Raw genomic sequence first — 17087 nt, 5'->3', positions numbered from 1 at the left:
TTTCACAAGTAAACCAGCTCCTTTCCTGTAACAACTTTTTATTCAAACGAAATTCTGAGAGGAAAAAATGGTATAAAGCTATACTTGAGGTCCAGTAATTATTATGCAGTTCTGTTGTCAATTAATGACAAGATTATGGAACTTCTCATTCTGAAATACAAACAAATACCCCATCTTTTCCAGGAGTATTCTTTATACACTATTTCCTTTAGATGTGTTGTAAGATTAGATATACCTAATTTTGTACACGTGCACAATAAATGCCTTTATTTACACAAACAGGGAGAACTGAACACTAAATTTTCAGCTATATAATAAACATTTAACACTACTCAATGGAATCAAAGAAAAAAACCCTGAGAAGCAAGTTCACTCTGCTACCATCAATTACCAAATATAAGTGTGAAATGGACATATTTTTCAAAACAGATTCACAAGCTCCTCTCAAGCTTAGGGTCAATATTTAGAATCAATGGCCATGATGAATATTCTGACATGACACAGGAATTCTGAAGTGTTCAAAAGTATTTCCATGATGCTTACATCTAACATCTTTACTGCCAATATTTTCATTTTTATCCACCTTCCCTAATGCAAAATGTGCTATGACAAGACTGTTCCCATACAAAATGATAAGAAGATATGTTAAAATAGGGCTACAATTGAAAACCACTACCTTAAAAAAAAAAAAGTTATTCAGCAAATCTTACAAGCGCAATAATACTGAGGAAACCTCTAAACTTGAAATTGACTCAACTGGCAATCAGAAAAAAGAATGGATACCTCAGAAGAATAGATATTTATGAAGAAATTATGTACATAAAGCCAATTAAGATTTTCAATATGTTAGTTACTATTAACTATCTATCAGTGCATTTAAAGCATAAGAAAATGAGATCAAAGAAGAACACTTTTGAATAATGGCTAAAACAAAAAGTATTTACTGGCAATGAAAAGTAATCTATGAGTGCAGACTTTTATATTGTAAAGCTCAACATACCTTTTTCTGAGCAGCTTCCTTCTTCTTCTTGTCTTCTTTTCTCTTTTTCCTTTCTTCCATCAACTGTTCTTCCTCTTCTTGCACTAAATCCCTGAACCACACAGTTTGTAATTAACTCTCCCAAAATACAATCTGTACACACTTAGATTAATTTTAGAACAATTATTTCATGGGGACCCGAAAGAAACTGGGGAATTTTACTTCTAATTGGATAAAATTTCTAAAGGGAGTATGTACTTTCACTGCAAATCACAAGCGACAAAACTTTAAAAACACATGCAGTGCCAAGCTACAATACAGGATTTTCTTTTTTCCAAAGTATATGATGAAGGTTTATACACTAATCAACTCAAAAGGCAATGCAAATTCAGGTACTATTGAATCTCTACCTGCTGTTGCGAATTAGTATGAATCTGAGCTCTCACACATCATCACATTTATCTACTTTCACATGTAACCAGTTCTCACCCTGGAGTTTTACTACCCTCAGCATAAGCCAAACAAACCGTGGGGTCCTCCCCGCCATGCACACCCTTCTGTATCACCACCAGTGCTTACCCAGCCATGCAGGCATTTGCATCAGCTCACTGATCTTAAACGCTACCTTTGCCAAAAAAACAACCAAAATGCACACACCTTCTTGCCAGAGCAGTAAGCTAATTCAACTCATCGCATATACGTATGGATGCTAGTGCTGACATAAAGATCGCACAAACAAGCAGGAACATAAACTGAGCAACATTGTCACACCAGAGCTTTCAACAGCAGAGCAATTTTAGAGCACCTTAAGCCACAAAACCGTAACTGTCAAATGTGAAAACAAAACCAGTTACATTAATTTAAATGCACTTAATAGCATAATGTTTTACACGCTAAAACAGATGGTTTAGCGGCAACACCACTGTCCAGACCATGCCATGTTCTTTTTTTTTAAAAAAAAGACTTGTCAGCGAGGGAAGCACTGTTTTTGTCTTAACTGTACCATTCACCCTCTAAAGAAGTCCAGGCAGGAGAAGAGATTTTAACACATATTTACTCTGGAAGTATTTAATTCTCCTTTAGAAAAGTTACTCTCATCTGATGACACAGGACTGCATATTCTCACATTATTAAACAAAAGACAACCTTGCTTACACAAAACTTTGGGAAGAAAAGAACTAACAGTGTCAATAACAGGCAGTCAAGTATGTGGTTGATTTCTGCCTATAACACCTGAGCTCCTTTTTAGCCTCAAATTATCTACAATTACAAAACTGCAGTTTCACATAGGATAGTTCTAGATAAAAAACAGAGGTGAAATCAATTGAATACATGTAGTATATGCAGATCTGGAATACAGAAGCAAAACGTGGGATGCCTGATGAGTACCAAAACTTTCATTACTTATTCTTCCATATAAAAAAACAGTTCATTCTACCTGGTAACTTTAGTACAGTTCAAGCCCATTTCAAAATGGGTGCAGTTGTTTGGCAGAGATCCATGTTTGACTTCAACCCGGTTCCACTCTGGGAAATTCACATAACTTCCTCACTTCTTAATTAGGCAAGCTGCACTCTTACAACAGCTGTCTCTTATTTTAGGTGGTGCCAAAGGAAGTAATACTAAACAGCAGCCCATCAGGTCTTTACGGTAGCCACAAAGTTATTATATTTAGCATTCTGCACAATATTCCCATTCTTTTGGGAGGGGCCAGTACCACATTATTGCTGCCCGCTTGAGTTCCACCTTTCAACACCTTGCTGGAGAATCTCACAACAAGACAGCAGTACTTAAAACAGGACACAAACTTCTGAGACTGTTAACGTCACCCCAAATACAATTTGTTTCTACTAATACTTTCAGTCAGACAACAACTATACCTTATCTAGATGGTAAAAATCTATTTGGCTAGAGGGGAAAAATTTATATTCACAAAACTAATGAGTATTTCTTTATTTAATTACAAATACCTTTCCTCCCCTCCCCCAGATTTCTCTCTCTCTGTAAACAGAAAATTCTTTGGAGCACGACTACATGTTTCCGTGAAGTAACTAATACAAGCTGAAATCAGTTTTCATCCCTGCTCGCTGAGATCTTCACTCTTGCTGCAAATCTGATTTCATCCTCTACTTGATTCTTTTCCCAGTGCTTCCTTCTGTGGGAATAAGACTGATTTATTGTATATCAAGGATTCTTTCTCCTCTAACACTTTTAGGATGACTGTTACAAGTACAAGTACTGCTACAAGTATCAACTCATGTTACATATGTTAATAAAAGCTGTCTGACACTGCAGGTATTTACCAGAGGTTGAGCTGTAGCATGCTTTGGCAGTGAACAGCCAAACAATACCAGTATTTTTCTCACCCCATTTACACAGTAATGCATTACAGACAGAGCACTGCTCTAAGAAGTTTCTATAGACCAGTCAAATTCTGTTATTTAATGACTGAGCACAAGTGTTCTTTAAAAATCATTGTTTCAGATTTATGATATGCAAAAATCTAAAAATACATTATTTCTGATATCCCTCTGTGATTTCAGTTGTACTGCAAGACAAATCACAAACCATCAAGTGCAACATGGCTATTCTACATTTTACCATAGTTCTACCATTTGGCTGCTAGATTCACTGAGGACTGCCCTGCTGCAAAAAGCAATCTTGCATTTCCAATTAGGTATCAAAAATTATTTCATGGACAACTAACAGGTTAGTCACCTAGCTACAGAAAACAATTACAGTCAGGCAGTTTAATTTAAAGCAATCCCATGGATACTTTCCAAATTGGAGGTAACAATTAATCTGCAGTGACACCTGTGCAGTATAAAGGCAATATATAAGCCAGTTTTGTCCATCATCATCTTGCACACTGAGCATTTCTAACCAGACTGAAGACTAACCCTGACCCTCAGTTTGAGCTCATTTGGAATAGTCCAATCTGTAACAGATAATTTGAATTGATAAACAATACAAGAAGCACAGAAGTCTGAAATCAGTCTAGAAAAAACAGTTTGCATATATCACGTAGGTTATTTTTGATAGAACAAAATTCATTTATAGTTGACTTTCATATGAAGAAGATTAAGAGTCACTGATTCTCTGTTCAGAAACATACTATTTCCTAAAGCATCCTTTGAGACTAAGAGTCACATAAACCAGCTGGAAAGGCCAAGCACCACATCTTCCTCCAGTGGCCAGGGAAAGTCATGCCCGTAGCCCACTCCCATCACAACCTCACTCACTGTGTGTGTAATGCATAACTACTTTGCACGTATGCAAAAGGTCTGACACTTTCCAGAATCATTAATTCAGCAGACGTTTTCTGTGAGCAGCTTTCTGCCTACCTTGTCCCAAGATCACCCCAGGAAAAAAACACCATCACAAGCAGGCTGCACAACTGGAATTCCTGTAGCTGTTCCATGTCATTCTCCTTCCCCAGGGCTACTTAGATCTGGAGAGGGGGCAGGCGGTGAGCCAGATAAATTGTTCTGGAGCAACAACCTGGTCACTGTTCTTTCTGGGGCTGGTGTCCCCAGGTCTGACAAGCACTGGGCATGCATGTCTCAATGTGAAATGGGATGAGGTGCAAGACCTTAGCAAGAGATAACATCTGGATGCAGGCTATTGCTGGCAGAAGCATTTGAGCAGTCTGAAACTTGGTCTTAACAGGCTGCAGAGCACCAGGGGAACAGCGCAACTTTCTCAGCTGTCACCTGAATTAGTTGTTCTAGAAAGCTGTATGAGGTCTGTGGGAACAGATTAAACACTTCTGATGCAGTAAGCACATCACTGTTGCAGGACAGTACATTGCACAGAATTATCTACTAGAAGAAAAGTAGATTTACAGGATTGTAATATCCTGACTCTGTTTGATCCCTCTGTTTAGCCTGGAGAAGAGAAGACTGAGGGGTCATCTTATCAATGCATATAAATACCTGAAGGGAGGGTGTAAAGGGATGGGAAGAGAATCTTTTCAGTGGTGCCCAGTGACAGGATGAGAGGCAACGGGCACAAACTAAAACACAGGAAGTTCTATCTGAATCTAAGGAAAAAACTTTTTTACTGTGAGGGTGACTGAGCAATGGAACAGGTTGTCCAGAGAGGTTGTGGAGTCTGCATCATTGGAGATATTCAAAAGCTGTCTGCACAGGGTCCTGGGCAGCCTGCTCTAGGTGACTCTGCTTGAGCAGGGAGGTTGGACTAGATGGTCTCTAAAGATCCATCCAACCACAACGGTTCTGTGATTCTGTACCAAGCTGAATTCAAAAAGTTAAGGAAGTAGTCGATTCATTGTTTTCTATAATGAATTTGTGTGTGTCAGGCACAAAAAACTGAAAAATCATTCAGATTTTAGAAGAAAGATACAGCACTTTGAAAAGCAAGCAGAATGCAAAATGGTATTTTCACACACACACAGAATCCTCATCAACACTGCTACAACTAATCAACAGGATTACATTTTATTTTTATAATACAGATGCTGAGTGGAAATGCTATCAAGTAATATACCGATATCTTTGGAACGTTCTACCACAGCATCATTTTTCAGTTTCCACACAAGAACAATAGAACTCTTAAATTATCAAACTGTAATCATTCTGTCTTCATATACTTAAGACCAACAGATTCTGGATGACAAAGCCAGCTCAGAACACACACAGAAAATTGTGATTAATATCAGGACCCTAGGCAACCCCTGAAAAAACACTACCCACCTACAGCTCATGACATGTTTTTATAGCAGTATTGGATTACCATTACAACCTCTAACCTCACTGACTGAAAAGCAAAAATAACCCATGATATACTTTAACAACAACAACGTCCTTATTGCCCATTTTCTTCATCAAAAATGTGACTCAGCGAAGATAGTCCTACTGCCGCTACCCCTCTTACAAACATAAACCTAAAATACTAATCTAGATTAGCTCATTAAGACATCATATCCTAAAGCAGAACTACTAAATTTCCGTCTGACAGCTGGAAAAGCAAGTTTATTTTATTCTAACATACTAATTCAAGGCCCTATCAACAGACAGCAAATGATAGTATTTACATATCAAATTCCAAATTCTATTAGAATATATAACAAACAAGGTACATCTTTAATGCTACTCCCTGAGAAACAGAAGTGTTACTTAGAATTTCCCATCTATCATCTTAGGCTTTAATATTTCTCTATTCCTGTTAATTACTCACCGTTTTATATTATTCTTTGTGTACAAACTATCATCAGTTTCCTGTTACTTTACAGCACATAACAAAAAATACCATAGGAATCAAGTCTAATAGTAACAAGACAAAGCTAGAAAATAAACAGGTTTCTTCTGCTGGGCTTTTCCCTACATCCGGGTACATTTATCCCACTGGCTTAGTATGGCAGAAGTGTTCGTAGCAGCACGCTTGGTCCACCAGCTGTTCAAACAAGCAGCAGTGACTCAAAATTCTGATTCATACATGAATATACAAGCAGACTTCTATTATTTCCCCTATCAGCCATCCAACTTTCACTAAAACACATGTATAGGGAATTTCCTTTTCCTACTAAATAATTGGATTAGCTTGTTCATGGTTAAATGGTCTTAGCAGAAATGCAAACCTTATTCTTCCATTTAGATCAACTGAAAATAAAACACCCATGCCATACCAAATTCATATTTGAGACTGGAACAAAGGCCTTCAGTTTAAATAGTTTAACTGGAAAGATGCTTTATTTTCAAGTGAGACCAAATGAAAATGGATCTTGATCTCAGGAGAGACTATACATTTAATGAGTCTGAGGACATAAAAGTAGAAGCTGCTATTATCTGTACAATTTTGAATACAAGGAGTGTCAGATAAATATTTTCCATTATTTATATATAAGAAAGGTTTTTTTTAAACCAATTTTGGTAGTCTTGTAACAGTACCTCACGCAACAACTCATTTGTGCAAGATAAAAGACATACCAAAAAGCTTCACTTAGTTAAGCCATTGTCAAAAAATTGTACTTTATAATCTTTTAAGAGAGGTATCACTTTGGCAAGAGAGAAACTGCCATGGGATTTTAGGTTATTTTTGAGAATAAGTCTTTCACTTCATAACTATCACAATTATATGCCATTAAATAGAAAGCAGTTACACTCTTATTTCTACGGTTAGCATTCATTACTTTTTCTTTACATTAAGTTTTGACAACTCTGATTTTATTTTTGTTTAGACAGATTTATTATTTGGCTTGCAGACTAGAAAAAGGCTGTAAGTTCAAAATATAAATATTTCAGGTAATATTTACATCAAATCACACTGTAATTGTTACTTCAGTTCATGAAAAAAGTTTGATTAACCTGAGATTTTTACAATGGCAACCTGAAGCTTTTTAAACATGCTAAAACATAGGAAAATGATTAGCCACCTTTATCATCTATTCTTACGTTACAGAAAAGGAGAATCAACTATATCCATATTTTTCTTCGGAGACATAACAAGGATTCAATAACTGGCATTTGTAAAGCACGCTATTTTTGCTGTTATAATATGCAAAAGGAAAATGTTATGCCACAGTAGAATTACGATTCTAGTCACCCCACTGAGGAAATTATGGTTACAAGAAGAATTTTGACACAAATTATGATCCTAGACATAACACTGCATTATGATTTGAACACAATATTTACCTTGGTGAAAAGCATGCAATACTTGCACATAGCAAGCTTCAGCACTGAAATAAAACAGGTCACCATTTTACCATTAATGCCAATTACCTAGCTTTCACCTAAGCCAAATTACCTATGCAATAAAGAGAAAAACGCATTAATTTTGTTTCAAGATTCTTCAAGCTAATACTAACAGTTAAGATCTATCTCTACAAATAATGCTAAAGACGTTAGCATTATTACAGATGCTCAGACATGGAGTTTACTTGCCAAACAGTCACCTTCAGAAAACACTTCCCAAACCAAATTAAAGTCACATTGCCCCACAAGATGGTGCTAGTACATTTTTAAAGACACTCTGCTAACATCAGGAACAAATGCTTTTAGAAGCCTTGAGGCTGTGAAGGGATTCTCCCAAACGTATTGCATTAGGCTTACTTTGAAGCACTTCAAACACTGCAAAGACTGCGTATGGGGTTTTGTTGTCATTACTATGGCCTTCCACGCTAAATGCATTAAGTGATGAACTACTGCACTAGTGCTAACTAATAGAAATGGGGGAGGGAGGGAGCACTTTTCTCGTGGGTAAGGGAGACCAGTTAACATTAGTAGCCCTGTGTTAATAACTGAAGGTAAAAAGATATTTACCAGTTCGTTTCCTGAAAGCACATGCAGCGTTCTACCTATTTATTGATCGCAGGACACTGGAGACACCAATAGCATGCCTGATGTTGAGGGATCAACATCAACTTCTGCGTTAACACTTTCTCCAAGCGTTACTTTCTACCTATGTACTACATGGAGCAAATATAAGAGTAGGAACTTAAGTGATTAAACACAATGGCTTTAGAAAATCCAGTGGCATACATATAAAATAAACTGTGAGGGTCAGGGGGAGAATCAGTTCCACTGAACTGCTTTTCTTCTGGTTATAAATTAACTTGTAATGCTACGGACTGAACACTGTTAGATAAGTACATTTAAGTATCTTGAATTGAAAGACCTTTTAGAATTCTGCAAAGACAGTAAACATATGTACATGCACACATGCCATATCTAACCTATGTTTGATATTATACATAGGCTTGCAAACATATTGCTGAGACTTTCAATTTTGATATTTTTTCTGTATTCTGACCTACAAGATTCCCAATCTTAAAATCTGAAATAATGCAATTTCAAAAAACTGCCAATAAAAATTCTCAATTTCTGAAAAGCAGTTGTTAGCTTTTCTATTAAGCCACCATTATTAAAGAATCAATTATAAAACACTTGTTTCAATTAAAACCAGATCCTTCCGTTCCTTTCAATGTTTCCCACTAAAAGGTTCACTACAACAAAAAGAACACTTCAAGTTTATGGAATAGAAACCAGTACTTTAAAGTTAAAAAAAAAAAAAAAAAGACACCAGTGCCTTTAATGGAAACATTCTCTGACAACTAAAACCACTCAGCGCATTATACAGGAGCAAAAAAAGCCTCATGCCCTGATAAGAAAATGAAAACACTTATTTACAGATGTTGTATGTGTGTTAATTCTTTTCAGCTATTAATGTACAGAAGAGGTGCTGCCAAGCTGAAAACTGAAGCCATACTTAAATGCATAATTAATTAGCAAAAGAATGCCAGCAACTTTCCTTTTTGCTTTTAAATTCTTTAGTCTTTAAATTATCACCCTAGGAAGATAAAAGTTTAACTACCATCTCTACCACCACCAATTATTTGGAATGCAATCATCTTTCCCATTTTTCCTCATACAGAAGCTGGCTTGACAGAACTATGCTCCAAGCTACAAGCAGTATAAGTATGCCATAGTTCTGGAGCAATATTTGTGTTACAGTTTCACCTTGAGGTTTCAACTGAGATTACAGTCCATGTTCACTGCTACACAAAGATAGAGAAGACAAATCTCTTTCCCCAAGAAGTTTATCATTTAAATACACAAAGCTTTAGTAGCAGCAACAAACAATCACTATCTCCATTAAACAAATGAGGAACTGAAGAAAATAGATTAAACTGCTTCTCCACAATCAAACTGGTCATGCAGGATAGCTGTAACAGATGCACAAACTTGAATGCTGGCCATCCAAGTTCAGCACCTTAACTGTAAGGCCACCCATCTCCCAGAGTGCTGCAACTTTATTAATGCAGAGTCAAGAAGTATATTGCACGATGGATTTGTTCTAAGACTAGAAAAAGGAAAGGTAAACGCAAGTTACCTTCTAGGGAGAACCAGACAATTACTCATGATCTAAAAAAGTATGCCAGGTATTGGGTAGAGGAGAAAGAAACACATCATTTTGTCTATGAGTCTCTAAAGGACTTGAAATGTGTAAACAGTATACACTTCTCATTTGACAGCAGAAGTCATCCCATAAGTTTACTGCCCTCCCCACCAGAAAATCTCTAGTGCTCAAATTTCAGCAGAAACTGCTATATTTCTCACTCTGTTTCTCATATCTATGCCTCTTTCACTGAGCCACCTCATTTTTCCTAAAGCAAATAGGGAAAGCCTCATGGAAATATGGTTGGTTACTCTAACACACAAGAGTAAAAAATCTCACAGCATTAACTTGGAATACTTGGATGAAATCTAGAGAAATACATGATTTCAGATAAAAAGTCTGCTCTCCCAAAACATAGACAGAGTCTGCAACCAATGCAGAAGGACTCTCTGGAGCAGAAACACAGATGAATGAAAGCAGTTTTGTCAGTCTCCTCTGTAATTTACATGCTTATGAAGAAAGAAGTCAAACTCTCAGTGTGCGGGGGGTGGGGGGAAAGAGTTTGTAAATATATTTCAGATATTTACCTTCTCTCAGTTCCACATAAATGAGGCAGGAAAGCCCTGTTTACCAAACAGAATTAAAAAGTTATTTCTTAAATCAGAAGAACTAAACTTTTTTTTTTTACTGCTCCCGATATTAACAAGTTCAACTCTTACATTCCTCCAGTTAATAATGCATTTGCACATTCTATTGTAGGTGACTTGTTCAGCAATACAGACTGAAAAGGTGATGTTTAATTTGTAACATAAACACATTACACATTTTACTGTTGCACACTTTCAATTACTGTTGCAAATCATGCACTACGCTTATTTTTGAAACCGGAATATATGTCTAATCATCTGCAAATTGGCATTTTGAAGAGGATGCAGACCAAATCAAGATCCTTTTCTGAAACAAGCCAAATTTCTAATCTCAAGGTTAAAACAATCATCATTCTGACCAGATAAGCTAGTCGCAGTAAAAACTGTAATACTTATTCTATCCCAAACCAAAAGGCTAAGTCAATATCCCTAATAAGAAAAACAAAACAAAAAATTGGAACATTTGCTATCTATGCTTTTAAAAGCATAAACTCCAAAAGTCATCTCAGACCATTTGTATAACAATGTCAATGTCCCATGGAGTTTGCAGTCTATATATAAACTATGCAAACATTTTAGATCAAGAAAAACTGTATCATTGGTGTATTTATCTTTCCTAGGAAGATATTTGCTCTTTTAGAATTGGACTAGGCCATCACAATGTATTTACATACAAATGCAAAACTGCATATGCAAAGGGTTGTAAATAGTGATATCAGAGAAAGAACGAAGGTTATCTGTTTAGTTCTACAGAACATAGCAAAACAGTAATAACGCTTACCCAGAGTAAGCACGCTACAATTTTATCAGACTATATGCTGACAGGATGAAACTCCCTCACCAAACACAAACTAGTTAAAATATAGCTTTTCTGACCCCCCCCCCCCCCACAACTGATGTATTAATGTTAACTAAAAAAAAAAAAAATTAGAATCTTTTAAATGAATAAAATATATACCTCCATGTCAGAAAACACACTATGGCAGAGATTCATTCTGTATCAGAATTTACTCAGTGAACCTTGTTCTGTTCTCAACCCCCACGAAGCACTTAATTTAGGTAGTTCTATAAATTTACTTCAATCTCTTCAATTTCTACACTGCCAAGAGAGATTTCCTGGTGAGCTAGCAGACTTCACATTTTTATGACTGTAAAACTTGCATCAAAATATATTTTTTTAAACTTAGCGCTCAGTCCATCTAAGTGATATGGTTCTGAAATCCCTTCTGGCATCAAGTATGTACTGAGGGTTTTCCATAAAACACTAATGTTTTAGGTTTTTTTATATTGTGCTTTGATATCTTTTGTGGAGAGATTACTTAAGAGTTGCAATTGGACATCACTCTCTTCAAGTAAACTCCATTTAACAATGGCCCTGACATTACATTTAAAATGACACACTAAGTGTATCTTAAAGATTCTATATAAATTGTACAGAATCACACAATAAAATAGGAAAAATTATTCCCCCTTAAGCATATTACCAGAAAAAAAAAAAAAAAAGACACACACTGGTAGCAGGGGAAAGCCAATCAGTTTTCACAGTGTAACTGTAAATCAATCTGAAACCTGGAGACTGATTAGGCACAGTAAATAAATAATTAAAAAGCAAAGTACAAGAAAAAACATTCTAGCAGCTAGATTCAGGGTCTGAATGTGTGTCAAATAGCCAGCCTTCCCTGGTGGAAGTCCTATTTAGGTCTATATGAAAAAGAATACCAAAAAAAGTAAGACAAAGATAAAAAACAAAGAACACAAGCAACAGAAAGTTAAATATCTGCAAGAATGTCACTGTACTAAAAACAAACAGTGCAACAGAAAACTTCTTAAATACAGAAGTGATATATATTACCTGCACTGAATTCTTAATTCAATAGAACTCTTAACTCTTTATTTTTCAACTAAATATTTAAAACTGAACTTTCTATTCTACAGAGTTCAGAAATAAAAACTACACACTAATGGGAAATTCACCACTTTTACCTTTTGACAGAAAAGAGGCAAGAAACTAATCATTATGTAGTAATACACACTTTGTATTTTGTTCAAAGCCAGTTCCCTGCCAAAACCTAAACATCCTAACAATATTTTGCTGAGCTACACAGGAGGAAAAAAACCCACCACCTTTCATTCATTTATTATTTATTAGGTGCAACAACTTAGAACAGAAAAGTATGTTTTCTCTTCAAAAGCCTTACATCCCATAGAAAGAAAATTCTATTATAGAATCTGACATAATGTAATAAATTATGCTAAAGAAACCATATTAAAAAGGTGCTTGGTCTACAGAATTAACCAAAATTGCAAAGATTTCTCTATGCAATAGAAGAATGCATTTTCAAATTCTTCTTTTTATCCTTACAATTAACATGAAATTAAAACTCCAGATAAAACTCACAAAGATTTCTAGCCCTAGGCTAACTCTTGTTCTGAACTGCAGGAGTGCATTCAAATGAGTATCTTACCTGCTTAGTTTTCTTTCAACTTCTTTGGTAGCTTTAGCTTCCAATTCTCTGGAACAGAAAGTGATGTTGGTTTCCATGTCAACAGAAACGCAGCACAAAGCAAAAAATAAAACCGGAGTGGAGTTAAGATATACGCTGAGCTCCATATGTTGATTTGTCAGGAGGAAACAGGGAGATCACAGATTGCCAAGTAATCAAATGATATGTTTACCCAGGGACAGTGAAGAACAGTGAAGCATAACCAAAAAAAAGCGATCCTTCGCTACGACACAACCTCTGTTTAAATATTTCAAACACGTTAAGGAAAACAGTTCGCCCGCATCACTGAAACTTACGAATTTGTTTAAAACGCAGCAGCGAAAAAATCCCTTCCCACCTTACTGGGCTGCGGAGGTAGAAGCCGCCAGGGGCTGACAGCGCGGCAGGAGCAAACAATACCGCCGGGCGCGCACGGGGGTCAAAGCTCAGCTCCGCGGGCCGGGCTGCTGCGCTCCGCTCGGCTCCGCGCCTGGGCGAACCCCGCGGCGGCCCCGCTGCCGGCCCAGGCCGCCCGAGGGCCCGCCCGCCCGCCGCGTCCCCTCCCGGCCCCCGCCGCGCCGCCGCCGCCGCCGCCCGCGCGGGGAAGGGCCGCGCCGGCCCCGCCGCCGCGGCCCCCTCCCGCGCCCGGGCCCCGCGGGCGCCTCAGCCCGGCGGCGCCCACCCTTCCCGCGGGCGCCAGGCCCGGCCCCGCGGTACCTCATGTATGTAAAGTGCTCGGAGTCCGGCCCGGCGTGGCTGCGGCCCGGGCCCGGCGCTGGCGCGGCGGCTCTAGGCGGCCTGGGCCCGGCACTGCGGAGCGGGAGGGCCCGGCAGCTGCTGCTGCAGCACCGCCGCCATTTCCTGCCTCCTCACCCGGCCGGGTCCGGCCCGCCGCACAGGAAGAGAAACCCCGCCCCAGGCATCACTTCCGGGTTGCTGCGCTCCCCCGACATGGCGCCGTAGCAACCGCCGTAGCAACCGGCGGGACCCCGCGGGCCGCGGCGGCGGGAAGGCCTCGCTTGGACGGGGGCAACTTTCCACATCGCATCGTTCCCCCCGTCCGCGGGATTTAATTGTGGATTCAGTGTCTCACTGCATTCCTTACTTATCCCGAGGTTGTGCGCAGAGGTCCAAGCATGATGGCACAAAATGCCCTGTGGAAAAGGGCAGTGGTTGCGTTGCGCAGGGCAGGATGAGGCACGGCCAGGGGACCAGGCACACTTCCACGCAGCGCTTTCCCTGCGCGCGGCTGCGGCGTCGTTTCTGGGGCCGATCAGGGTCTGGGGAGTCAGTGACTCCACTCGGACAGAAAAGAAGCGTTAGCGCCCGGAGGAGCGCCGTAAATATGATACTCCTCTCTCTTACCCTGTCATAGACTTCACGAGGTTGAGAAAGGGAACTGAGAAGTACCTACACTGGCAAACTCAGCTAGAAATTATGTGAATCTATAGCTCAATCCAGAGAGTACACAGAGGTGTTTTAACTCTGAGTACACAGAATGAAGAGTAGAAGAATATAGGGGCCAAAGTCTTTTTGTTTTAGTGCGCCTGACTTCAGTAAAAATACACCAGAAATTAGAGAATGAAGATAGTCAAAGGGCAGACAGGCAATAATGGAAGAGAATTAGAAACAGTAATGTCAAGAGAGAATGAGGCTGAGAACAGAGAGATTCACAGCAAACATCCACATTCTCACAGGCACTGGGAAAAAGTGGAGAGAGCATTACCATTATGTCTTTATAGCCCAAATATTGCAAAAGCGAGAACTGGAAAATTCCTCTAGATGAAAGTGGAATGATGCTTCTTTGTCCACGTCCAGAGAATAAGTGATGGCAAGAAAGCTTTTTAAAAAATATTTTAAGTTTAGTTAGAGCAATCTTAAATATTATTACTGGCATAAATAAGAAACATGCTTGTTTACAATGCTACTTTTAAACTCAGCATCCATTTAACATGCCTGCATTTGAAAACATTAGGACTAATTTCTACTCCCAAGGTTCTAATACCTAAAGGATAAAATTCTTAGAAGAATGCAGGTGCACAACTCTTAGTAGACTATATAATAAAAGAGTGAATACAGATAATAGGTTTCTACTTAGAAAATTTAAACTGAAAAGGAATTAGTGCCACACCAAGTATGCTGATATTGGGGACGTACCATAATTGTAGCCACATCTCTACAAACCAATTTTTTTAAAAATATATATCCAGGTATATTAGCCTTCTACATATTATTTTTGGTCCCAATGTTTTGTTATTTTGGTGCACAGTAAAACTGCCATTGAGATGGCTGCTTACTGGCATTCCTACATTTAGCTCTAAAGCACTAGCTCAAAATATTCTAGCAGTCTGAACAGCTACTGTTCATGGGAATAATTGTTATTGTACATGCCTTCAGTACTATTCAGAATTTAATTTGCTTCTAAACTCTCTTCTACTGTTCATATGGAAATAAGCATCATCCTGTCTGTTCTATTATTAAAGCTAGTGAAAGAAGTGGTTTTGTTGGAATAAGGAACTTTTTGCTCTCTTTTTGCATCCAGTTAACAACATTGTCACAAAAATTTACCAGGCCAGTTTCAGTTGGCTTTTACCCTTCTTATTAATGCTAGTGAAAAAAACTGAGAGCTATTTTATTCACTTGTAAAATAAATGGATGCCCAGGACAAATGAGCAATTGTCTTAGGAAATATGCTGCAATATCACCTGCATTTCTGCCAGCATGAATGGAGTAAAGTATTTTTCAGCTGAAGATCCTAAATTATTAAAGATGAGCACTGATGACAATGCAGCATAGCCAGTAAGGATATTTTTATCCTCTACCTAGTTGCTTAATAATACAGCTTGCATTGCTGTGAGCTGAACATACACATGCATAAAGTGATAGTTATTTTTCACTTACTGGAAAGGGTACTGACAAATTTGATATCAGTTTCTCTGCTTCTATTAATAACTTGCAAGTTAAATTTGGTCTTAAGGTTTACTTTTCTTCCTGTGTAAAATGTTTGGATTTTTTCATGTAATATTGTGTAACTGAAAGCTATTATTTCCTGACATCTGATTCAACTTCTTGTTACTTTGTTTCATTGACCACAGTCCTATTTTATCTGTCTTTAAAGGGACTATAGTTGATGAAGGAGGACTGCTGTTACGTTTGCCTTCAGTTCTGAAGGCTAAGTGCATTATGTACTCCAGTTATGTCATTTTGTTAACTGTATTATGCCACTGTCAATAAAATTCATAGTCAAGGTCTGTAGCTTTCTTTATTATTTTAGATTGTTCCCTAATTTTATTTATGCACATGCTCCTAGAGGCTAGACTGCTGCAGCAATTGCTTCCATTCTGTCTTGTAAATTCTACGGTTTGTTATACGTTGTCAGCAAATCTGCTGCATTAACTAACTCCCTATTACTTACCCCATCATCTACTTCTCACATCAACATTGTGTTCCTGCGTCTTTTACCCCACCACGTGCCACTTTCTTTCAGCTAAGAGATTCAGTACTGCAGTTCTTAAACATCTGAAACTGGCTGGGGAACTACTGGATACACTTGTGAAATTCAGGCAAGATGACAACCCTCAAATAGGAAAAATGTTTTCTTCGAGAAGAATAGGAAGGCTGGACTTCACCCATCCAAAGGCTGTCAGGCAAAGTAATAATACTTTAGTCATGGCAGTGGGGTGGAAACAGCACCAAATAGCCTCTCATTTGTTTTACACCATGCTGGAGATGCTGAGCTGCACCTTCACAGGCGTTTTGTTCTGAATTCAGCATTTCATCTGTCGACTTGTCAGCCAGGCAGAAGCTGATGTGGAGTATGGAGAACAGCATGACGTGGTGGACATTTGCGCTACGCTGTCTCTCCCCACTTCCTAACAGAAGCAAAGGAGCATGGTGTGGAGCAGCTCCAGGAGGAATTGTCCACCAAAGAACTGTTCTGGGACTATGTTCTAGCTACGTGTTCTGAGTTGCTATTGTACTTCCTAATTTCCATACTGCTCATAAGAGCAAGGCAGTCCCATTATGTCATTTCCAAAAGAGTGGCTAATGTTAATAACCACTCTTGGCTCTAGCTTTTAGCTAGTTTTGCTGAGCATAAGGTTGTTGGGAGAGGTCTGG

General features: G+C 38.4%; 1 protein-coding gene across 4 annotated transcripts in view; it reads right to left on the bottom strand.

Moving 5' to 3' along the window:
* The window catches only part of TNRC6A (trinucleotide repeat containing adaptor 6A), a 53037-nt gene extending 39202 nt beyond the window's left edge, over nucleotides 1-13835 (bottom strand). For 3 of the 4 annotated variants that reach the window (XM_067306588.1, XM_067306589.1, XM_067306590.1), the window contains exons 1-4: nucleotides 13686-13835; nucleotides 12951-12998; nucleotides 10426-10461; nucleotides 1001-1091 (exon numbers count right to left, since the gene is read on the bottom strand). In XM_067306588.1, the coding sequence (XP_067162689.1) occupies nucleotides 1001-1091; nucleotides 10426-10461; nucleotides 12951-12998; nucleotides 13686-13690 (180 nt within the window). In that variant the 5' untranslated portion in view covers nucleotides 13691-13835. The remainder of the gene's footprint in view (nucleotides 1-1000; nucleotides 1092-10425; nucleotides 10462-12950; nucleotides 12999-13685) is intronic. The other variant, XM_067306591.1, reaches the window with a different exon arrangement.
* Between the last annotated feature and the right edge of the window lie 3252 nt (nucleotides 13836-17087).

Source organism: Apteryx mantelli, chromosome 16, assembly GCF_036417845.1.
Source record: "Apteryx mantelli isolate bAptMan1 chromosome 16, bAptMan1.hap1, whole genome shotgun sequence".
In the NCBI taxonomy this organism is placed as follows: Eukaryota; Metazoa; Chordata; class Aves; order Apterygiformes; family Apterygidae; genus Apteryx; species Apteryx mantelli.
This window is presented reverse-complemented; position numbering and strand designations above follow the sequence as displayed.